General features: G+C 43.8%; 1 protein-coding gene across 1 annotated transcript; it reads left to right on the top strand.

The window, feature by feature from the left end:
* The first annotated feature begins 229 nt into the window (after nt 1–229).
* On the top strand, nt 230–25,704 carry LOC106575686 (calcitonin gene-related peptide type 1 receptor). Its single transcript, XM_082963608.1, has 14 exons — nt 230–391; nt 8,530–8,603; nt 8,853–9,009; nt 9,406–9,516; nt 9,833–9,945; nt 10,047–10,138; nt 10,610–10,740; nt 21,572–21,748; nt 21,921–21,981; nt 22,113–22,179; nt 22,553–22,606; nt 22,685–22,849; nt 22,999–23,040; nt 23,182–25,704. The coding sequence occupies exons 2-14, from the start codon at nt 8,553–8,555 to the stop codon at nt 23,410–23,412; spliced, it is 1,452 nt and encodes a 483-aa protein (XP_082819734.1). The 5' UTR covers nt 230–391; nt 8,530–8,552; the 3' UTR covers nt 23,413–25,704.
* The last annotated feature ends 682 nt before the right edge of the window (nt 25,705–26,386 follow it).

Raw genomic sequence — 26,386 nt, 5'->3', positions numbered from 1 at the left:
GATCATTTAAAAAATGTGTATAGGCCTATCAAATTTGGAAAATGTCGGTGAGCCTAATTCAATTGTAGTCGAAATGTGACACTCCCAACGAATATAGAGATGTAAAATACTCTCAATCAGAGCCAGACTGAGGGCATTCTGACATCAGCAGTCCAAAAGGGGATGAGACCCTCGGAAGGAAGAGGCGGTTTGTGATGATGTCACAGGATGCCACTGTAGTGGATCAATTTCAATTTGACAGCTCGAGCTCCTCTCCTCGCGGTTACGGTAGAGCACACTGGATTGAACCATCAGTGAACTGACAACGGGACTATTAGCGCTCTGGAAAAAGGGTCGGGAAAAGCAGAATTTTATATTTTCTTTTCATTTGAAGGCTACGTTTCTCTGTAAGGTAAGACACATTTTAATGAATTCCAGTCCAGCAGAATGGCAGATTTGAATAATTTCTGGTCTCTTTCTGAAATTGGTTCTGATTGGGTTTGGGTTGGCTATCAAGGTGTATCAGAATAGAAATGTCTACACAAATAGGCCTAATGATAATAAAGTGATAGTATATTGTTGATTGTTAAGATTGGGTCAAGAGCTAATAAATCTTGACCAACCATGCAGAGTTCCTTCTGAAGAACAGTTGTTTAAACATCTCGGTTTACGTCCACTCCCACCCTGTTGCTGTTGTTGTTTTTGTTGTTGTTGTTATCTGCATTTTTATGTAAGAGGGAGTTTGAAGATGATGAAATGTTAAGGGATAATATGGTTTAGATAGATAGGGCTGGCCATGGTGTGATGCAGCACGACAGGATTATATGCACTTCTAGAAAGAAAACTTCCCGAAAGGCAGGGAGACAAGCGTACACGACAATATGAACAGAGGAAATAACACATATCAACGGCTATATCCTTCACACACAAGGGGATACTATTGAAGTTTCATCGTTTTTCTACCAACTTGTCATCTTGTAAGTTTAATGTTCTTTGTCTTGAGCATTACAATGCCACATATTGGCTGGTTGCGCAGCTCCACTGAGTTCTATGATGACATTGGTCCTTCTCAGGATAATAGAACCTTCACTAGCTGTTGTCATGGAGATTCAGACAGTTTGGAGTATGTCTGGAAGCCACTTCTTGATGCCTGCTGAATGGCTCACACTGCCTGTTATGAAATAGTCTGGACTGCAGACTAACAGAAATAGTCTGGACTGCAGATGTCTGCTGGCAAACGTCTCATTACCATGGTTACGTGGTTACAAAAGCACCATGGTCAGTCTAAACAGATTGATAGAAGGCTTTGGTTCTGACTTCAGAAGCAGCACCATGTCAAATGTAAACACATTGGTGATAGGTTTTTCTGCAATTCATTGATGTGAAAAGATTCCATTCCAAAGAGATAAGATGTGAAAGTACACACACACACACTGACAAAAGCTTTATCTTATTTCAATACACTATACAGATGCAGGCGGTGCTTGAGCTCTCTGGAGCTGAGTACCGGCACCTCAACATTTCTACTGCTTGAGCTCCTGTTCTTCATATAGAATATTAGCTCAAAGGTATTGTGGAGCTCCTGCACCTAAATATATACAGTACAGGCACCTATTTCAGTCCAAGTCAAGCACTGGTTGCAGGGCATGCTGTAACAAAACATGTGCAACAACACTTTCATCTTCAGGTGTCCTAGCTACACAGTGGAATGGGCTTGGTGCCCCTGAATGTGCCCCTTGACGAGAGAAAGCACTGTGTGTTGACTAAGGTTTTGGACAGTGGAAAGATTTGGGTACATTTCCAGGGGTGTGTTGGAGAAGGACATAAGTTAAACAAACTGTCAGAGGGTTGACAAGTGCTTCCTGATTGAGGAGGGCTGGGATGGGGCTACTGGCAGGAAAGTGAGAAAGAGAGGGGGGAGAAAGAGAGAGTGATAGAGAGAGACAGGGAGAGGAGAAGGAGAGAGAGAGGATGGCAGGGGGGTAAATACCTCCATGTTTTCTTGGTTCTGCCAAGCTCTCTCACAAACTCTCTCTCCTCACCCCCTCATGAATTCCATTCATTTGGTACTGTGGAATCTTTGGGAGTGTTGGCCGACTCAACCCTTCATGTTATGACCCAGGAAAGCTTGGAGAGGAAACCCTGACATGTCTCTCAGGCCCCTCCCTGCTGTTCCTCCCTGCTGTTCCTCCCTGGTGCTTCAGGAAGGGCACAAGGTTATCATGGTTGGGCCTGCTGTTATTCTGCTTGGCTTCAGAGAAGAGAAGTGCTTTTGTCTTATTGCCAATCTGATGGTTTAAACCTGACGCTGCATGTTTGGGGAACGAGCGTCGCTAGCTCTGTTTTTGTTTGAGAAAAAGATAGCTAATGCATTAATATCCAGCGGTGGGAGTTTGAGTAGCCGAGATCCCTGTGGATTTACAGTCAGGACCATAAATATTTGGACATTGACATTGACATTATTATCATTTTGGCTCCGTACGCCACCACAATGGATTTGAAAGGAAATACAGCATATTGGAGTTGAAAATAAATTAAATTGAAATTAAATAAGGAATATGAGCTGAAAGTGCAGACTTTCAGCTTTAATTTGAGGGTATTTATATCCAAATCGGATGAACGGTGTAGGAATTACAGCACTTTTTATATGTGCTCCCTCCAATTTTAGGGGCTCAAAAGTAATTGGACAAACTAACATAATCATAAATTAAATTGTGAGTTTTAATACTTGGTTGCAAATCCTTTGCAGTCAATGACTGCCAGAAGTCTGTAACCCATAGACATCACCAGATGCTGGGTTTCTTCCCTGGTGATGCTCTGTCAGGCCTTTACTGCAGCTGTCTTCAGTTCCTGCTTGTTCTTGGGGCGTTTTGCCTTCAGTTTTGCCTTCAGCAAGGGAAGTGCATGCTCAATTGGATTCAGATCAGGTGATTGACTTGGCCATTGCAGAACATTCCACTTCTTTGCCTTAAAAAAGCATTGGGTTGCTTTCACAGTATGCTTCGGGTCATTGTCCATCTGCACTGTGAAGCGCCGTCCAATGAGTTTTGAAGCATTTGGCTGAATCTGAATACAAGGGAACCAATTCCATTGGCAGCCATATATGGCCATAACGCTACCTCCACCATGATTCACAGATGAGGTGGTATGCTTCGGATCATGAGCAGTTCCTTCCCTTCTGCATACTCTTCTCTTCCCATCCGTCTAGTACAAGTTGATATTTGTCTCATCTGTCCATAGGATGTTGTTCCAAAACTGTACAGGTTTTCTTAGATGTTATTTGGCAAACTCTAATCTGGTCTTCCTGTTTTTGAGGCTTGCCAGTGGTTTACATCTTGTGCTAAACCATCTGTATTTACTCTGGTGAAGTTTTCTCTTGAATGTTGACTTTGACACAGATACGCCTACCTCCTGGAGGGTGTTCTTGATCTGGCCAACTGTTGTGAAGGGGTTTTTCTTCACCAGGGAAATAATTATTCTGTCATCCACCACAGTTGTTTTCTGTGGTCTTCCGGGCCTTTTGGTGTTCCTGAGCTCACCAGTGCGTTCTTTCTTTTTCAGAATGTACCAAATAGTTGATTTGGCCACACCTGATGTTTTTGCTATCTCTCTGATGGGTTTGTTTTGATTTGTCAGCCTAATGATGGCTTGCTTCACTGGCAGTGACAGCTCTTTGGACTTCATATTGAGGGTTTAACAGCAACAGATTCCAAATGCAAATGCCACACTTGAAATCAACTCTAGATCTTTTATCTGATTACTTATAAATGAACTAATGAGGGAATAACACAAGGCTTGCCATGGAACAGCTGAGCAGCCAATTGTCCAATTACTTTTGGTCCCTTAAAAAGGGGGGACCACATATAAAAAGTGCTGTAATTCCTACACCGTTCACCCGATTTGGATGTAAATACCCTCAAATTAAAGCTGAAAGTCTGCACTTTCCGCTCATATTCATTAATTAATTTCAACTGTGGTTGACAGTTAAAATAATAATAACTTGGTCAATGTCCGAATAGTTATGGACCTGAATGTATGTGATAGACAGATTTATATTACCCACTACTCACTATGTACTGTATCTTAGTTTTACTGGTAGTATATTTGTCAGTTGGTGCCGTTCCCTTCACAGGTGCCATTGGGCTGCACCTCCATGTGTGTTTTATTATTGAGGAAAGGACCAAAGAGGCCGGTTCTGGGTTCAGTTCTGTGTGATTGATGGCTTCATCACATCACATCACATCAACATGTGTCTCTTTAATGCTTTCAAACCAAAACAAGTGTGTTTTGAAATAGACTCAGACGATTTGTTTACTGACATGGATGTGATAGGGTAGTTGGCTATGTCAGTTTTGACATAACCAGGGGCGCAACTTTGGTTTTAGAAGTGGGGGGAATTAATTTTTTTTTTTCCGCATGGGCCTAAAGCAGAGCGTTGCCTCGTTTTGTATCACATTCCAATGATAAAACTGGGGGGACAAAAAGGCAATTTCAGAACGTGTGGGGGGCATGTCCCCCTTGTCCCCAGTGAAAGTTGCGCCCCTGGACATAACAGTCATATAAGTGACACTGTCATTGATAATAATGTAATTAATTTATCATATGAGTGACATAGCATTCAATCATATGAATGGTTAATCTAGATCCATCTATAAAGGTTTTCTTGAAGAAACCTTATTTAGTGTATTATTATGACTGTGAACTCTCTCCCTCTTCCCCCTGTTTCTGCAGTACTTTCTCCCTCTTCCCCCTGTTTCTGCAGTACTTTCTCCCTCTTCCCCCTGTTTCTGCAGTACTTTCTCCCTCTTCCCCCTGTTTCTGCAGTACTTTCTCCCTCTTCTCCCTGTTTCTGCAGTATTTTCTCCCTCTTCTCCCTGTTTCTGCAGTACTTTCTCCCTCTTCTCCCTGTTTCTGCAGTACTTTCTCCCTCTTCTCCCTGTTTCTGCAGTACTTTCTCCCTCTTCCCCCTGTTTCTGCAGTACTTTCTCCCTCTTCTCCCTGTTTCTGCAGTACTTTCTCCCTCTTCTCCCTGTTTCTGCAGTACTTTCTCCCTCTTCTCCCTGTTTCTGCAGTACTTTCTCCCTCTTCTCCCTGTTTCTGCAGTACTTTCTCCCTCTTCTCCCTGTTTCTGCAGTACTTTCTCCCTCTTCTCCCTGTTTCTGCAGTACTTTCTCCCTCTTCTCCCTGTTTCTGCAGTACTTTCTCCCTCTTCTCCCTGTTTCTGCAGTACTTTCTCCCTCTTCCCCCTGTTTCTGCAGTACTTTCTCCCTCTTCCCCCTGTTTCTGCAGTACTTTCTCCCTCTTCCCCCTGTTTCTGCAGTACTTTCTCCCTCTTCTCCCTGTTTCTGCAGTACTTTCTCCCTCTTCTCCCTGTTTCTGCAGTACTTTCTCCCTCTTCCCCCTGTTTCTGCAGTACTTTCTCCCTCTTCCCCCTGTTTCTGCAGTACTTTCTCCCTCTTCTCCCTGTTTCTGCAGTACTTTCTCCCTCTTCCCCCTGTTTCTGCAGTACTTTCTCCCTCTTCCCCCTGTTTCTGCAGTACTTTCTCCCTCTTCTCCCTGTTTCTGCAGTACTTTCTCCCTCTTCTCCCTGTTTCTGCAGTACTTTCTCCCTCTTCTCCCTGTTTCTGCAGTACTTTCTCCCTCTTCTCCCTGTTTCTGCAGTACTTTCTCCCTCTTCTCCCTGTTTCTGCAGTACTTTCTCCCTCTTCCCCCTGTTTCTGCAGTACTTTCTCCCTCTTCTCCCTGTTTCTGCAGTACTTTCTCCCTCTTCTCCCTGTTTCTGCAGTACTTTCTCCCTCTTCCCCCTGTTTCTGCAGTACTTTCTCCCTCTTCTCCCTGTTTCTGCAGTACTTTCTCCCTCTTCTCCCTGTTTCTGCAGTACTTTCTCCCTCTTCTCCCTGTTTCTGCAGTACTTTCTCCCTCTTCTCCCTGTTTCTGCAGTACTTTCTCCCTCTTCTCCCTGTTTCTGCAGTACTTTCTCCCTCTTCTCCCTGTTTCTGCAGTACTTTCTCCCTCTTCCCCCTGTTTCTGCAGTACTTTCTCCCTCTTCCCCCTGTTTCTGCAGTACTTTCTCCCTCTTCCCCCTGTTTCTGCAGTACTTTCTCCCTCTTCTCCCTGTTTCTGCAGTACTTTCTCCCTCTTCTCCCTGTTTCTGCAGTACTTTCTCCCTCTTCCCCCTGTTTCTGCAGTACTTTCTCCCTCTTCTCCCTGTTTCTGCAGTACTTTCTCCCTCTTCTCCCTGTTTCTGCAGTACTTTCTCCCTCTTCCCCCTGTTTCTGCAGTACTTTCTCCCTCTTCTCCCTGTTTCTGCAGTACTTTCTCCCTCTTCTCCCTGTTTCTGCAGTACTTTCTCCCTCTTCCCCCTGTTTCTGCAGTACTTTCTCCCTCTTCTCCCTGTTTCTGCAGTACTTTCTCCCTCTTCTCCCTGTTTCTGCAGTATTTTCTCCCTCTTCCCCCTGTTTCTGCAGTACTTTCTCCCTCTTCTCCCTGTTTCTGCAGTACTTTCTCCCTCTTCTCCCTGTTTCTGCAGTACTTTCTCCCTCTTCTCCCTGTTTCTGCAGTACTTTCTCCCTCTTCTCCCTGTTTCTGCAGTACTTTCTCCCTCTTCTCCCTGTTTCTGCAGTACTTTCTCCCTCTTCTCCCTGTTTCTGCAGTACTTTCTCCCTCTTCCCCCTGTTTCTGCAGTACTTTCTCCCTCTTCTCCCTGTTTCTGCAGTACTTTCTCCCTCTTCCCCCTGTTTCTGCAGTACTTTCTCCCTCTTCCCCCTGTTTCTGCAGTACTTTCTCCCTCTTCTCCCTGTTTCTGCAGTATTTTCTCCCTCTTCCCCCTGTTTCTGCAGTACTTTCTCCCTCTTCTCCCTGTTTCTGCAGTACTTTCTCTCTCTTCCCCCTGTTTCTGCAGTACTTTCTCTCTCTTCTCCCTGTTTCTGCAGTATTTTCTCCCTCTTCTCCCTGTTTCTGCAGTATTTTCTCCCTCTTCCCCCTGTTTCTGCAGTACTTTCTCCCTCTTCCCCCTGTTTCTGCAGTACTTTCTCCCTCTTCTCCCTGTTTCTGCAGTACTTTCTCCCTCTTCTCCCTGTTTCTGCAGTATTTTCTCCCTCTTCTCCCTGTTTCTGCAGTATTTTCTCCCTCTTCTCCCTGTTTCTGCAGTACTTTCTCCCTCTTCCCCCTGTTTCTGCAGTACTTTCTCCCTCTTCCCCCTGTTTCTGCAGTACTTTCTCCCTCTTCTCCCTGTTTCTGCAGTATTTTCTCCCTCTTCTCCCTGTTTCTGCAGTACTTTCTCCCTCTTCTCCCTGTTTCTGCAGTACTTTCTCCCTCTTCTCCCTGTTTCTGCAGTACTTTCTCCCTCTTCTCCCTGTTTCTGCAGTACTTTCTCCCTCTTCTCCCTGTTTCTGCAGTACTTTCTCCCTCTTCCCCCTGTTTCTGCAGTACTTTCTCCCTCTTCTCCCTGTTTCTGCAGTACTTTCTCCCTCTTCCCCCTGTTTCTGCAGTACTTTCTCCCTCTTCCCCCTGTTTCTGCAGTATTTTCTCCCTCTTCCCCCTGTTTCTGCAGTACTTTCTCCCTCTTCTCCCTGTTTCTGCAGTACTTTCTCCCTCTTCTCCCTGTTTCTGCAGTACTTTCTCCCTCTTCCCCCTGTTTCTGCAGTACTTTCTCCCTCTTCCCCCTGTTTCTGCAGTACTTTCTCCCTCTTCCCCCTGTTTCTGCAGTATTTTCTCCCTCTTCCCCCTGTTTCTGCAGTACTTTCTCCCTCTTCTCCCTGTTTCTGCAGTACTTTCTCCCTCTTCTCCCTGTTTCTGCAGTACTTTCTCCCTCTTCCCCCTGTTTCTGCAGTATTTTCTCCCTCTTCCCCCTGTTTCTGCAGTACTTTCTCCCTCTTCCCCCTGTTTCTGCAGTACTTTCTCCCTCTTCTCCCTGTTTCTGCAGTATTTTCTCCCTCTTCTCCCTGTTTCTGCAGTACTTTCTCCCTCTTCTCCCTGTTTCTGCAGTATTTTCTCCCTCTTCTCCCTGTTTCTGCAGTATTTTCTCCCTCTTCTCCCTGTTTCTGCAGTATTTTCTCCCTCTTCCCCCTGTTTCTGCAGTACTTTCTCCCTCTTCCCCCTGTTTCTGCAGTACTTTCTCCCTCTTCTCCCTGTTTCTGCAGTATTTTCTCCCTCTTCTCCCTGTTTCTGCAGTATTTTCTCCCTCTTCTCCCTGTTTCTGCAGTATTTTCTCCCTCTTCTCCCTGTTTCTGCAGTACTTTCTCCCTCTTCCCCCTGTTTCTGCAGTACTTTCTCCCTCTTCCCCCTGTTTCTGCAGTACTTTCTCCCTCTTCTCCCTGTTTCTGCAGTATTTTCTCCCTCTTCTCCCTGTTTCTGCAGTACTTTCTCCCTCTTCTCCCTGTTTCTGCAGTATTTTCTCCCTCTCTCTGAGACCGATAGGGTGATTATTGAAAGCAGTCTTGGCTCTGAGCCATAAATAGCAGTTCGCTTGGCTGGTGGTCAAATTTTCCTCTCAGTAAAACCCCATCTACCGTTCACAGACCTGCTGACCTGTCTCTATCTCTCCTCCAGGACCCGTTGACAGCAGAGCCAGGATGGATGCTAAAGGCATATTCTCACTTCTGTTGCTGTGTTCTGTCACTGAGGTAATATACTCACCCAAGTTGTGAAGTCATTTACCCTTTGTCCTCGATATGCCTTTTATAAACTCACTGTGGCATGCAGAGTGAATATGGTTCCTCTTGAAAGTCATTAAAACATGATCAGAACTCATATTTAACTCTCAAATCCACACTCTCTTTATTTGGTTTGATACACTAAAATACTTTATGATCATCTCCTTAGCTGTCCGTGAGTGTATCGTTTCCTCTGAGTGTTAGCCATTTTTTTCTCAGCTGTGTGTGTTGGCAATCCCTGAGGGGAATGACTCCCAGCAACAGCAGCATACCCAGAACGTCTACCACGACATCGGTGTCACCAGGAACACCATAGTAACTGCTCAGTTTGAGTGCTATCAGAAGATCATGAAAAACGACAAACACAACAAAATAGGTAAGGGTCCCTTACGGGTGGTGTGGTGCAGGTTGTAATGGGGTAGCTCATTTGTTCAATTTCAATCTCATGATTTGCATGGTAGAGCATTTCAGTTTACTCTTAGCATATTCAATTTGAATTTAAAACAATCTTCAGTCTTAACTGAAATGGTCCTAACCCCAGTGAATATCACCTTCTAAGGAGCTGACCTATGCTTAAATCTATTTCCCTAGAGTCAGATTAACTTGTGGATACCTTTATTATGTGAGCAGTATGAAGGAAGTTAGAGGTAGTTTCGCGAGCCAATGCTAACTAGCGTTAGCGCGATGACTACGGGTATCTGCTAGCATGCTCATTGCCAAAATCCCGAAGTATCCCTTTAAACTGCGTGTGTTGTCGTGTCCCTTCACTCAGGGCCAGTTTGTAACAGGACGTGGGATGGCTGGCTGTGCTGGGAGGACACAGAGGCAGGCTTCACTACAAACCAACACTGTCCAGACTACTTCCAAGACTTTGACACAGCAGGTCTGTATTTTGCATCCTGGCTGGTCTCTCCAACCCAACGACATTGAACAGAGATTATTGTATGACTGTATGAGGTAATGTACGAGTCAGCCTGGCTATTCTGTGTTAGGCTTTTAGAGAAATGTCCTTTGCTGTTTTCAACGTTTATTTTGGTATGGATAAAGGGATGAAAGTTATTCTCATGAATGGATATCGTTCTTTTTGAATTAATGCTGTGTTGATTGCTGAGATGAGCAAGTGTCACACCTATCCACTCTTCTGTTGACTCACGTTGGTTGATGCACTACACCACTCACCTTCTGTTTCTAATCACCAGAAATGGCATCCAAAGTGTGCAGTGAAACGGGTAATTGGTTTCTACACCCGGAGAGCAACAGGACATGGACAAACTACACCAAATGTACGGCATACACCAGCGCAGGAAGAGTGGTAAGAAAAGTGACCTTTTGATAAGCTTTTTAATGTAGTTATATTGTTGTGGATATTATATTGTAATGCATGTTAGGTTGACATGGTGTATTCCTTCTCAGACAGCGATGAATCTCTACTACCTGGTTCTGATTGGACATGGACTGTCGCTAACATCATTGTTCTTCTCATTGGGAATATTTTTCCATTTCAAGTAAGTCACTCTGTTTGCTCATAAGTATGCTACTGTTTTATATTTTATTTACCTTTATTTTAACATGGTGTCATATTGAGACCAAGTGGCTTTTTCAAATGAGCCCTGCACAATATAAACACTCATATCAACACAAAACCCAGTAAAATACAAAATTACAAAACATGATCATAAAAAACGAACACAATCTTCACTTAGAGCATTCCCCACTAGTGTTTTAAATTCTATATAAATATATATAAATTAAATGTCATTCATAATTGAATTATTTTATATGGAAAGAAGGAGGAAAAAACGAATTCATACTGGCCTACTCATAAGGAGCCATTAACAACAACAGCGTGATAAATTATGTTGGGAGAATGTATTTATAAGGACTTGTAGGGAGTTTAACTCGATAAAGATAATACATTGATCCCCTTCCATTGTTGTCCATTCAACATAAGGATATTTTCTTTCTTTCCCTACCAGGAGTCTAAGCTGCCAGAGGATAACGCTCCACAAAAACCTATTCTTTTCGTTTGTGTTGAACTCAGTCATCACCATCATCTGGTTCACAGCGGTGGCTAACAACCAGGGACTAGTGCAGAGCAACCCTGAGAGTATGATGACTAACAACCAGGGACTAGTGCAGAGCAACCCTGTGAGTATGATGGCTAACAACCAGGGACTAGTGCAGAGCAACCCTGTGAGTATGATGGCTAACAACCAGGGACTAGTGCAGGGCAACCCTGTGAGTATGATGGCTAACAACCAGGGACTAGTACAACCCTGTGAGTATGATGACTAACAACCAGGGACTAGTGCAGGGCAACCCTGTGAGTATGATGACTAACAACCAGGGACTAGTGCAGGGCAACCCTGTGAGTATGATGGCTAACAACCAGGGACTAGTACAACCCTGTGAGTATGATGACTAATAACCAGGGACTAGTGCAGAGCAACCCTGAGAGTATGATGGCTAACAACCAGGGACTAGTGCAACCCTGTCAGTATGATGACTAACAACCAGGGACTAGTGCAGAGCAACCCTGTGAGTATGATGGCTAACAACCAGGGACTAGTGCAACCCTGTGAGTATGATGACTAACAACCAGGGACTAGTGCAGGGCAACCCTGTGAGTATGATGGCTAACAACCAGGGACTAGTGCAACCCTGTGAGTATGATGACTAACAACCAGGGACTAGTGCAGGGCAACCCTGTGAGTATGATGGCTAACAACCAGGGACTAGTACAACCCTGTGAGTATGATGACTAATAACCAGGGACTAGTGCAGAGCAACCCTGAGAGTATGATGGCTAACAACCAGGGACTAGTGCAACCCTGTCAGTATGATGACTAACAACCAGGGACTAGTGCAGAGCAACCCTGTGAGTATGATGGCTAACAACCAGGGACTAGTGCAGGGCAACCCTGTGAGTATGATGGCTAACAACCAGGGACTAGTACAACCCTGTGAGTATGATGACTAACAACCAGGGACTAGTGCAGAGCAACCCTGTGAGTATGATGGCTAACAACCAGGGACTAGTGCAGAGCAACCCTGTGAGTATGATGGCTAACAACCAGGGACTAGTACAGGGCAACCCTGTGAGTATGATGGCTAACAACCAGGGACTAGTACAACCCTGTGAGTATGATGACTAACAACCAGGGACTAGTACAACCCTGTCAATATGATGACTAACAACCAGGGACTAGTACAACCCTGTCAGTATGATGACTAACAACCAGGGACTAGTACAACCCTGTCAATATGATGACTAACAACCAGGGACTAGAACAACCCTGTCAGTATGATGACTAACAACCAGGGACTAGTACAGTACAACCCTGTCGGTATGATGACTAACAACCAGGGACTAGTACAACCCTGTCAGTATGATGACTAACAACCAGGGACTAGTACAACCCTGTCAGTATGATGACTAACAACCAGGGACTAGTGCAGAGCAACCCTGAGAGTATGATGACTAACAACCAGGGACTAGTGCAGAGCAACCCTGTGAGTATGATGGCTAACAACCAGGGACTAGTGCAGAGCAACCCTGTGAGTATGATGGCTAACAACCAGGGACTAGTACAGGGCAACCCTGTGAGTATGATGGCTAACAACCAGGGACTAGTACAACCCTGTGAGTATGATGACTAACAACCAGGGACTAGTGCAGAGCAACCGTGTGAGTATGATGACTAACAACCAGGGACTAGTGCAGGGCAACCCTGTGAGTATGATGGCTAACAACCAGGGACTAGTACAGTACAACCCTGTCAGTATGATGACTAACAACCAGGGACTAGTACAGTACAACCCTGTCAGTATGATGACTAACAACCAGGGACTAGTACAACCCTGTGAGTATGATGGCTAACAACCAGGGACTAGTACAACCCTGTGAGTATGATGGCTAACAACCAGGGACTAGTACAACCCAGTCAGTATGATGACTAACAACCAGGGACTAGTACAGTACAACCCTGTCAGTATGATGACTAACAACCAGGGACTAGTACGACCCTGTCAGTATGATGACTAACAACCAGGGACTAGTACAACCCTGTCAATATGATGACTAACAACCAGGGACTAGTACAGTACAACCCTGTCAGTATGATGACTAACAACCAGGACTAGTACAACCCTGTCAGTATGATGACTAACAACCAGGGACTAGTACAGTACAACCCTGTCAGTATGATGACTAACAACGAGGGACTAGTACAACCCTGTCAGTATGATGACTAACCACCAGGGACTAGTACAGTACAACCCTGTCAGTATGATGACTAACAACCAGGGACTAGTACAACCCTGTCAGTATGATGACTAACAACCAGGGACTAGAACAACCCTGTCAGTATGATGACTAACAACCAGGGACTAGTACAGTACAACCCTGTCAGTATGATGACTAACAACCAGGGACTAGTACAACCCTGTCAGTATGATGACTAACAACCAGGGACTAGTACAACCCTGTCAGTATGATGACTAACAACCAGGGACTAGTACAGTACAACCCTGTCAGTATGATGACTAACAACCAGGGACTAGTACAACCCTGTCAGTATGATGACTAACAACCAGGGACTAGTACAACCCTGTCAGTATGATGACTAACAACCAGGGACTAGTACAACCCTGTCAGTATGATGACTAACAACCAGGGACTAGTACAACCCTGTCAGTATGATGACTAACAACCAGGGACTAGTACAACCCTGTCAGTATGATGACTAACAACCAGGGACTAGAACAACGCTGTCAATATGATGACTAACAACCAGGGACTAGTACAGTACAACCCTGTCAGTATGATGACTAACAACCAGGGACTAGAACAACCCTGTCAGTATGATGACTAACAACCAGGGACTAGTACAGTACAACCCTGTGAGTATGATGGCTAACAACCAGGGACTAGTACAACCCTGTGAGTATGATGACTAACAACCAGGGACTAGTGCAGAGCAACCGTGTGAGTATGATGACTAACAACCAGGGACTAGTGCAGGGCAACCCTGTGAGTATGATGGCTAACAACCAGGGACTAGTACAGTACAACCCTGTCAGTATGATGACTAACAACCAGGGACTAGTACAGTACAACCCTGTCAGTATGATGACTAACAACCAGGGACTAGTACAACCCTGTGAGTATGATGGCTAACAACCAGGGACTAGTACAACCCTGTGAGTATGATGGCTAACAACCAGGGACTAGTACAACCCAGTCAGTATGATGACTAACAACCAGGGACTAGTACAGTACAACCCTGTCAGTATGATGACTAACAACCAGGGACTAGTACGACCCTGTCAGTATGATGACTAACAACCAGGGACTAGTACAACCCTGTCAATATGATGACTAACAACCAGGGACTAGTACAGTACAACCCTGTCAGTATGATGACTAACAACCAGGACTAGTACAACCCTGTCAGTATGATGACTAACAACCAGGGACTAGTACAGTACAACCCTGTCAGTATGATGACTAACAACGAGGGACTAGTACAACCCTGTCAGTATGATGACTAACCACCAGGGACTAGTACAGTACAACCCTGTCAGTATGATGACTAACAACCAGGGACTAGTACAACCCTGTCAGTATGATGACTAACAACCAGGGACTAGAACAACCCTGTCAGTATGATGACTAACAACCAGGGACTAGTACAGTACAACCCTGTCAGTATGATGACTAACAACCAGGGACTAGTACAACCCTGTCAGTATGATGACTAACAACCAGGGACTAGTACAACCCTGTCAGTATGATGACTAACAACCAGGGACTAGTACAGTACAACCCTGTCAGTATGATGACTAACAACCAGGGACTAGTACAACCCTGTCAGTATGATGACTAACAACCAGGGACTAGTACAACCCTGTCAGTATGATGACTAACAACCAGGGACTAGTACAACCCTGTCAGTATGATGACTAACAACCAGGGACTAGTACAACCCTGTCAGTATGATGACTAACAACCAGGGACTAGTACAACCCTGTCAGTATGATGACTAACAACCAGGGACTAGAACAACGCTGTCAATATGATGACTAACAACCAGGGACTAGTACAGTACAACCCTGTCAGTATGATGACTAACAACCAGGGACTAGAACAACCCTGTCAGTATGATGACTAACAACCAGGGACTAGTACAGTACAACCCTGTCAGTATGATGACTAACAACCAGGGACTAGTACAACCCTGTCAGTATGATGACTAACAACCAGGGACTAGTACAACCCTGTCAGTATGATGACTAACAACCAGGGACTAGTACAACCCTGTCAGTATGATGACTAACAACCAGGGACTAGTACAGTACAACCCTGTCAGTATGATGACTAACAACCAGGGACTAGTACAACCCTGTCAATATGATGACTAACAACCAGGGACTAGTACAACCCTGTCAGTATGATGACTAACAACCAGGGACTAGTACAGTACAACCCTGTCGGTATGATGACTAACAACCAGGGACTAGTAAAACCCTGTCAGTATGATGACTAACAACCAGGGACTAGTACAACCCTGTCAGTATGATGACTAACAACCAGGGACTAGTACAACCCTGTCAGTATGATGACTAACAACCAGGGACTAGTACAGTACAACCCTGTCAGTATGATGACTAACAACCAGGAACTAGTACAACCCTGTCAGTATGATGACTAACAACCAGGGACTAGTACAGTACAACCCTGTCAGTATGATGACTAACAACCAGGGACTAGTACAGTACAACCCTGTCAGTATGATGACTAACAACCAGGGACTAGAACAACCCTGTCAGTATGATGACTAACAACCAGGGACTAGTACAGTACAACCCTGTCAGTATGATGACTAACAACCAGGGACTAGTACAGTACAACCCTGTCAGTATGATGACTAACAACCAGGGACTATTACAACCCTGTCAGTATGATGACTAACAACCAGGGACTAGTACAACCCTGTCAGTATGATGACTAACAACCAGGGACTAGAACAACCCTGTCAATATGATGACTAACAACCAGGGACTAGTACAACCCTGTCAGTATGATGACTAACAACCAGGGACTAGTACAACCCTGTCAGTATGATGACTAACAACCAGGGACTAGTACAGTACAACCCTGTCAGTATGATGACTAACAACCAGGAACTAGTACAACCCTGTCAGTATGATGACTAACAACCAGGGACTAGTACAACCCTGTCAGTATGATGACTAACAACCAGGGACTAGTACAACCCTGTCAGTATGATGACTAACAACCAGGGACTAGTACAACCCTGTCAGTATGATGACTAACAACCAGGGACTAGTACAACCCTGTCAGTATGATGACTAACAACCAGGGACTAGTACAACCCTGTCAGTATGATGACTAACAACCAGGGACTAGTACAACCCTGTCAGTATGATGACTAACAACCAGGGACTAGTACAACCCTGTCAGTATGATGACTAACAACCAGGGACTAGTACAGTACAACCCTGTCAGTATGATGACTAACAACCAGGGACTAGTACAACCCTGTCAGTATGATGACTAACAACCAGGGACTAGTACACCCCTGTCAGTATGATGACTAACAACCAGGGACTAGTACAGTACAACCCTGTCGGTATGATGACTAACAACCAGGGACTAGTACAACCCTGTCAGTATGATGACTAACAACCAGGGACTAGTACAACCCTGTCAGTATGATGACTAACAACCAGGGACTAGTACAACCCTGTCAGTATGATGACTAACAACCAGGGACTAGTACAGTACAACCCTGTCAGTATGATGACTAACAACCAGGGACTAGTAAAACCCTGTCAGTATGATGACTAACAACCAGGGACTAGTACAACCCTGTCAGTATGATGACTAACAACCAGGGACTAGTACAGTACAACCCTGTCAGTATGATGACTAACAACCAGGGACTAGTACAACCCTGTTAATATGATTACTAACAACCAGGGACTAGTACAGTACAACCCTGTCAGTATGATGACTAACAACCAGGGACTAGTACAACGCTGTCAGTATGATGACTAACAACCAGGGACTAGTACAGTACAACCCTGTCAGTATGATGACTAACAACCAGGGACTAGTACAACCCTGTCAGTATGATGACTAACAACCAGGGACTAGAACAACCCTGTCAGTATGATGACTAACAACCAGGGACTAGTACAGTACAACCCTGTCAATATGATGACTAACAACCAGGGACTAGTACAACCCTGTCAGTATGATGACTAACAACCAGGGACTAGTACAACCCTGTCAGTATGATGACTAACAACCAGGGACTAGTACAACCCTGTCAATATGATGACTAACAACCAGGGACTAGAACAACCCTGTCAATATGATGACTAACAACCAGGGACTAGAACAACCCTGTCAGTATGATGACTAACAACCAGGGACTAGTACAACCCTGTCAGTATGATGACTAACAACCAGGGACTAGTACAACCCTGTCAATATGATGACTAACAACCAGGGACTAGAACAACCCTGTCAGTATGATGACTAACAACCAGGGACTAGTACAGTACAACCCTGTCAGTATGATGACTAACAACGAGGGACTAGTACAACCCTGTCAGTATGATGACTAACAACCAGGGACTAGTACAGTACAACCCTGTCAGTATGATGACTAACAACCAGGGACTAGTACAACCCTGTCAATATGATGACTAACAACCAGGGACTAGAACAACCCTGTCAGTATGATGACTAACAACCAGGGACTAGTACAGTACAACCCTGTCAATATGATGACTAACAACCAGGGACTATTACAACCCTGTCAGTATGATGACTAACAACCAGGGACTAGTACAACCCTGTCAGTATGATGACTAACAACCAGGGACTAGTACAGTACAACCCTGTCAGTATGATGACTAACAACCAGGGACTAGAACAACCCTGTCAGTATGATGACTAACAACCAGGGACTAGTACAACCCTGTCAGTATGATGACTAACAACCAGGGACTAGTACAGTACAACCCTGTCAGTATGATGACTAACAACCAGGGACTAGTACAACCCTGTCAGTATGATGACTAACAACCAGGGACTAGTACAACCCTGTCAGTATGATGACTAACAACCAGGGACTAGTACAACCCTGTCAGTATGATGACTAACAACCAGGGACTAGTACAGTACAACCCTGTCAGTATGATGACTAACAACCAGGGACTAGTACAACCCTGTCAGTATGATGACTAACAACCAGGGACTAGTACAACCCTGTCAGTATGATGACTAACAACCAGGGACTAGTACAGTACAACCCTGTCAGTATGATGACTAACAACCAGGGACTAGTACAACCCTGTCAGTATGATGACTAACAACCAGGGACTAGTACAACCCTGTCAATATGATGACTAACAACCAGGGACTAGAACAACCCTGTCAATATGATGACTAACAACCAGGGACTAGTACAGTACAACCCTGTCAATATGATGACTAACAACCAGAGACTAGTACAACCCTGTCAGTATGATGACTAACAACCAGGGACTAGTACAACCCTGTCAATATGATGACTAACAACCAGGGACTAGTACAGTACAACCCTGTCAGTATGATGACTAACAACCAGGGACTAGTACAACCCTGTCAGTATGATGACTAACAACCAGGGACTAGAACAACCCTGTCAGTATGATGACTAACAACCAGGGACTAGTACAACCCTGTCAGTATGATGACTAACAACCAGGGACTAGTACAACCCTGTCAGTATGATGACTAACAACCAGGGACTAGTACAACCCTGTCAGTATGATGACTAACAACCAGAGACTAGTACAACCCTGTCAGTATGATGACTAACAACCAGGGACTAGTACAGTACAACCCTGTCAATATGATGACTAACAACCAGGGACTAGAACAACCCTGTCAGTATGATGACTAACAACCAGGGACTAGTACAGTACAACCCTGTCAGTATGCAAAGCGGCACTAATTATACTGTACATGTACAGTACCAGTCAAAAGTTTGGACACAGTTACTCATTCAAGGGTTTTTCTTTATTTTTTGCTATTCTCTACATTGTAGAAAGTAGTGAAGACATCAAAACTATGAAATAACACATATGGAGTCACTCTGCACTTTGCAGTCCAACTCATCCAAAACCATCTCAATTGGGTTGAGGTTGGGTGATTGTGGAGGCCAGGTCATCTGATGCAGCTCTCCATCACTCTCATTCTTGGTCAAATAGCCCTTATACAGCCTGGAGGTGTGTTGGGTCATTGTCCTGTTGAAAAACAAGTTATAGTCCCACTAAGCACAAACCAGATGGGATGGCGTATCGCTGCAGAATGCTGTGGTAGCCATGCTGGTTCAGTGTGCCTTGAATTCTAAATAAATCACAGACAGTGTCACAACAGTGTCACCAGCAAAGCACCCCCACACCGTCACACCTCCTCCATGCTTCACGGTGAAAACCACACGTGAGGAGATCATCCGTTCACCTACTCTGCGTCTCACAAAGACACGGCAGTTGGAACCAAAAATCTCACACTTGGACTCATCAGACCAAAGGACAGATTTCCACCGGTCCAATGTCCATTGCTTGTGTTTCTTGGCCCCAGCAAGTCTCTTGTTATTGGGGTCCTTTAGTAGTGGTTTCTTTGCAGCAATTCGACCATGAAGGCCTGATTCACGCAGTCTCCTCTGAACAGTTGATGTTGAGATGTGTCTGTTACTTGAACTCTGTTTATTTGGGCTGCAATTTCTGAGGCTGGTAACTCTAATGAACTTATCCTCTGCAGCAGAGGTAACTCTGGGTCTTCCTTTCCTGTGGCAGTCCTCATGAGAGCCAGTTTAATCATAGCACTTGAGGGTTTTCGAGACTGCATTTAAAGAAACTTTCAAAGTTCTTGACATTTTCTGGATTAACTGACCTTCATGTCTTAATGTATTGATGGACTGTCATTTCTCTTTGCTTATTTGAGCTGTTCTTGCCATAATATGGACTTGGTCTTTTACCAAGTAGGGATATATTCTGTATACCAACCCTACCTTGTCACAACACAACTGATTGGCTCAAACACATTAAGAAGGACAGAAATTCCACAAATGTACTTTTAACAAGTTAATTGAAATGCATTTGACTACCTCATGAAGCTGGTTAAGAGAATTCCAAGAGTGTGCAAAGCTGTCATCAAGGCAAAGTGTGGCTACTTTGAAGAATCTCAAATATAAAATATATTTTGATTATTTGTTTAACACTTTTTTGGTTACTAGATGATTCCATATGTGTTATTTCATATTGATGTCTTCACCATTATGTAAAATAGTAAAATAGTCAAAATAAAGAAAAACCCTTGAATGAGTAGGTGTGTCCAAACTTTTGACTGTCACTGTATATTAAAGGTTTATATATTAAAGGTATATACACTACCGTTCAAACGTTTGGGGTCACTTAGAAATGTCATTGTTTTTGAAAGAAAAGCACTTTTTTTTGTCCATTAACTTAACATCAAATTGATCGGAAATACAGTGTAGACATTGTTAATGTTGTAAATGACTATTGTAGCTGGAAACAGCAGATTTTTTATGGAATATCTACATAGGTGTACAGAGGCCCATTTTCAGCAACCATCACTCCTGTGTTCCAAATGGCACATTGTGTTAGCTAATCCAAGTTTATAATTTTAAAAGGCTAATTGATCATTAGGAAACCCTTTTGCAATTATGTTAGCACAGCTGAAAACTGTTGTGCTGATTAAAGAAGCAACACAACTGGCCTTGTCACGGTTGTCGTCTGGAATGGAGGACCAAAACGCAGCAGGAATGTGGATGCTCATCTTGATATTTATTTGAAATCAAAATGAACACCAAAATAACAAAACAACGAACTCATAAACAACAAAACAGTCTTGTAACGCTCACACAGGCAAAACAAGAAACAATCTCCCACCAACACTAAACCAAACACATACCCATATATAGGACTCTCAATCAGAGGCAACGAGAAAGCACCTGCCTCCAATTGAGAGTCCAACCCCACATTAACCTAAACATAGAAATACAACTAACTAGACTAAACATAGAAATACATTAACATAGAACAGTGCCCAAAAACCCCGGAATACATAAATCAAATACCCTTCTACAAAACCACCACCCCGAACCACATAAAACAAATACCCTCTGCCACGTCCTGACCCAACTACAATAACAGATAACCCCTATTACTGGTCAGGACGTGACAGGCCTTCTTTAGACTAGTTGAGTATCTGGAGCATCAGCATTTGTAGGTTCGATTACAGGCTCAAAATGGCCATAAACGAAGCACTTTCTTCTGACACTCGTCAGTCTATTCTTGTTCTGAGAAATGAAGGCTATTCCATGCGAGAAAATGCCAAGACACTGAAGATCTGATACAACGGTATGTACTACTCTCTTCACAGAACAGTGCAAACTGGCTCTAACCAGAATAGAAAGAGGAGTGGGAGACCCCGGTGCACAACTGAACAAGAGGACAAGTACATTAGAGTCTCTAGTTTGAGAAACAGACGCCAGCATCCCGGAGTCGTCTCTTCACTGTTGGCGTTGAGACTGGTGTTTTGCGGGTACTATTTAATGAAGCTGCCAGTTGTGGACTTGTGAAGCATCTGTTTCTCAAACTAGACACTCTAATGTACTTGTAAGTAACCCCAAACTTTTGAACGATAGTGTATATGAAAGGTGTAAATATATTAAAGGTTTATATATTAAAGGTCCCAACCTGTTTCACAAGAACAGAATTAACTTAGGATGTAAATGATGACCAAAACATTTCCAAACTCAGTAGACAAAAATGTCTACTCAACCATAGACTGTTAGTTGACACTGACAGGGGATATTCCAAGCTGATACCAGTTCTGCTACCCCACCACCACCAGGTGAGCTGTAAGGTGATCATGTTTATTCACCTGTACCTGTTTGGCTGTAACTACTTCTGGATGCTATGTGAGGGCATCTACCTGCACACACTCATCGTCGTGGCCGTGTTCGCTGAGAAACAACACCTCATGTGGTACTACCTGCTTGGATGGGGTACGTCAAGTTACGATGAAACCATTAACTAATGAAACAATTAACTAACTATTGCACGATTATACAATGTTTGCCTTTTTAAGGGATGTTTCTAGAGGTTAATTTCATGTTGAATTACAGTTGTTTGTCCATTATGTCATCCATTAAAATCAATTATTGAATCATCTCCCAGGATTTCCACTCATACCTGCATTGATACATGCAATAGCACGAAGCTACTACTACAATGATAAGTAAGTATTTTGATAACTTTCTCTCTGGTCTTTTATAAGTATGCCATTCTCAGACATACAGTAATTCATGGATAAGCCATGTTGTCCACATGAGTCAAATATCTCTTGGCATCTCCCTCTCTCCTCCACAGTTGTTGGATCAGCTCAAACACATCCCTGCTCTATATCATCCATGGTCCCATCTGTGCAGCCCTGCTGGTGAGCCCTTCTTTAAGCCACAATTCCAATAAGTACAATAACTATCGTTTATGACCATCCCTGTTCTTTTCCTTGTGTGATCACTGTAAACAAAACAGTCATCAACCTCAGGTCTCCTTTATACTCTGGGTGGGATTTTAAGTACATTTACTTTGGACATAATGTACTGGTCTCTGGCTGGACTCATTGGACACATTGGCTTATTTCCAAAATATCTATCTTTCTCTGTCTCTTCTCCCCCTCCCTCCCGCCTACCCCCCTTCTCCCTCCCTCCCTCCCTCCCTCCCTCCCTCCCTCCCTCCCTCCCTCCCTCCCTCCCTCCCTCCCTCCCTCCCTCCCTCCCTCCCTCCCTCGCTCCCCCCTCTCTCTCCAGGTTAATCTGTTCTTCCTGTTGAACATTGTGCGTGTCCTCATCACCAAACTGAAGGTAATCCACCAACAAGCAGAAGATAATTTCCTCTATTTGCTGTAACAAATGGACTAATAAAGTTGTATTGTATTTTAGGTGACCCATCAGGCTGAATCTAGCCTCTACATGAAGGCTGTGAGAGCCACCCTGATCCTGGTCCCTCTCCTGGGCATCCAGTTTGTCTTGTTCCCCTACAAACCCCAGGGACGCTTCGCCTTGGAGATCTACGACTATATTATGAACATCCTCATGCACTACCAGGTAGGACAACTCTAGAACATTCTCAAATTTCTAGAACTCTAGAGAACTTCTAGAACTTCTAACTCAACTCTAGAAGTTAAGTTAGAGTAGTGTCCCAAGCTGGTTAGTGTTATCTTCTTTGTGTTGAAATATCCTCTTTCTATCCTCAGGGTCTCCTGGTTGCCACCATCTTCTGCTTCTTCAATGGGGAGGTAAGACTTCAGCGGGATATTACGTCAATTCTGAACTAACTCTCCATCAGAAAGCTGAGTTGATGCGGCCATAATTACTTTGATAAGGTATAACGCTGAAGCAATGTAAACCTTTGTCCGATGAGACTTTCTTTCTTCCAGGTCCAAGGTGTTTTGCGACGGCACTGGAACCAGCAGAGGATCCAGTTTGGCAGTAACTTTGCCCACGCAGACGTCTTCCGCTCAGCCTCATACGTGGCGTCATCCCTGACGGAGGTGCACCGCTGCTACAGCATCGACGGGCACACCGAACACATGAACGGCAAGAACAGCTACCACGACATCGAGACAGTGACACCCACCATACTCCGGTCGGACAACCCGTTTGCCTGAGGCCTGAGGCTGAAGGTCGGAAGTTGCGGGCCTTGGGTCTGTACAGTTACACAGTGGCAGTTAAACTTTCAGTTGAAATGGCTGCAGACAATTTGGAACTCTTTTTCCACCATATTCTAGAACATTTTCTCAAACTCTTTGGCAGTAGCCTTCACAGCAATTGGATGATGGTGAAAAAGTACATGAATGTTTATAGGGAGCACTACTCAACCTCTTGATTTGGTAAATACAGTTACCTTCAACTGATTCACTTTAACTTTACGAGGACTGAATAGGCACTTAACTGGAGACACCTGTGTAAAGGAACGGACACTACCTACACTACCTTAAGGGTTTTAGCGTAAATAATGGACACTACCTTCACTACCTTAAGGGTTTTAGCATAAATAATGGACACTATCTACACTACCTTAAGGGTTTTAGTGTAAGGAATAAATCTTTCCGTTTCATCCTGTGGACTGAAGAGCCTGCGACTGGACAACAACCTCTAACCCAAGAGCCTGAGACTCTACAACAACCTCTAACCCAAGAGCCTGAGACTCTACAACAACCTCTAACCCAAGAGCCTGAGACTCTACAACAACCTCTAACCCAAGAACCTGAGACTTTACAACATCCTCTAACCCAAGAACCTGAGACTCTACAACAACCTCTAACCCAAGAACCTAAGACTCTACAACAACCTCTAACCCAAGAGCCTGAGACTCTACAACAACCTCTAACCCAATAACCTGAGACTCTACAACATCCTCTAACCCAAGAACCTGAGACTCTACAACAACCTCTAACCCAATAACCTGAGACTCTACAACATCCTCTAACCCAAGAGCCTGAGACTGTACAACAACCTCTAACCCAAGAGCCTGAGACTCTACAACAACCTCTAACCCAAGAACCTGAGACTCTACAACATCCTCTAACCCAAGAGCCTGAGACTGTACAACAACCTCTAACCCAAGAGCCTGAGACTCTACAACAACCTCTAACCCAAGAGCCTGAGACTCTACAACAACCTCTAACCCAAGAGGAGTACAGTGCAATTAACTTGTTGGGCCTACTGGTGATATAATTACTTCCATTCTGTAAAGGACAAATGAAACCTAATGTACATGGACCTTAAGCACTGGATTATGTATTAAGATGGGCAGGCTCTTTATGGCTCTCTTTATGACAAGTAACTAAAGGTCACAGTGGATGTTTTGATACAGTGTACAGTTACAATTGTTTTCTTTTACAGCAATTAGCATTGAATATGTTACCATGTGTTGTTGTCTGTGGTTTGAATTTGCATGGTCATTGATGGCTACTTATTTATAACTATGTTACAGTAGTACAAGATGGACCACCCATTAGAATGTTAATTTCCTGTCAATGTATTTCCCTGCCCAGCGGTCTTCTCCCTTCTGTCTAGACTAGGATTTAGTCCCTCTGTGGGATTTTATGTCTGGCACATAAAATGACCTTGGTTTTGCCTCAGTTTTATCTGTCATAGTTGAAAGTATGTAAGTCTTGTTTAAGTATGTAAGTATTTTTTTTTCATAAAGTTGCTTCATATCCAAATGCTGGAGAGAATTCTGCTCACACGTGGAAACTTAATGTAGAGTGAGAGAGAGCGCGTAAGAGAGAGAGGGGGGGGAGGGGGGGGAGGAAGGCAGAAAGCGGTGGGGAGAGACAGAGAGACAGGGAGAGAGAAAGAGACGGAGAGAGAGAGAGAGAGACGGGGAGAGAGAGAAGGACAAAGTGTTTGTGTTTCCTGTATATTTCAATATGTATGTCTATGGATATGCCAATATAGAAATACAACATGTTCAAGGAGGAGTCTGTAGGGTATTTATGTTTATGTTACCTATCAACCATGAGTTACCTATCTTCCGGTGGTATGTCATGTGGATTTTGTCAGCACTGTTTTTATGAACTTTGTAGTAGTATTGTATACCTTGATATTGTAGAACTGCAGTTCTGTTTTCATTATACATGATAACTGATGGCTGGGCCTGACATGAATTATGGAAGGTGTCTGAACTCAGAGTAATGTTCATTTGGTCTTTGGTAGTCAGGGATAGGATATAGAATTCAGAACAAACTGTTTTGTGTTCCACCCAATTCTGACTTTTACTTAGGAACGCTTCAGGCATGTTTCTCTGTTCTTCTATGAATCGAATGTTTTTCCTTGTGCTGAGTGTTGACATTGTACAGGTGCCAAACTGTTTATTATTTTGATTGTGGGGAATGCTGTACTGAATGTTTGTGAAGTGTAATGCAATTATAGGTCATTAACAAACGTTGCTTTGACACTGCTGGTCTGTGGTATTCTGTACTGAGTTGTGAAACCAACACTGATGGGCCGTGGTGTACGCAGTGTACACACACACACACACACACACACACACACACACACACACACACACACACACACACACACACACACACACACACACACACACACACACACACACACACACACACTCACTCTTTAACATACACACAGATGACAGACTTACTGTATACACTACACAGTCCTAGACAAGCTGTTGGTCCATAGTGGAAGTGTATCAAAACTGTCTGTGTGGTCTAAGCCATTTGTAGCCTGGCTTCAAATCCTTCTCCTCTTAAATGAAGTCAATGGTCATTTCAGCACTTCAAACAACATGTGTGGTCTGTTTTATCATCATCTGGGCTTTGAACAAATCTTGCTGTTGCATGAAATTAGTATTGATTGCTACACTACAAACACTCCCATTTTTATTGATTCATTGGATTCATATGTGATCTATAATCCCCTGTATGAAAGCTGTTACAAGTTAATACAAGCGTTATAAGCATACAGGAGAGAAAAGTCATTTCCATCAGTAGGGAACTTCAATATCTTCAAACAATTCATGCCGGGAAAACACCAAAGTGCTGAAATGAACCGTAATGGTTTAATGAATGTTTGTGGAAATCTAAACTCTAAACATCTGTTTTTTGTTTAAAG

Source organism: Salmo salar, chromosome 17 (genome assembly GCF_965601325.2).
Source record: "Salmo salar chromosome 17, fSalSal1, whole genome shotgun sequence".
Classification (NCBI taxonomy): domain Eukaryota; kingdom Metazoa; phylum Chordata; class Actinopteri; order Salmoniformes; family Salmonidae; genus Salmo; species Salmo salar.
This window is presented reverse-complemented; position numbering and strand designations above follow the sequence as displayed.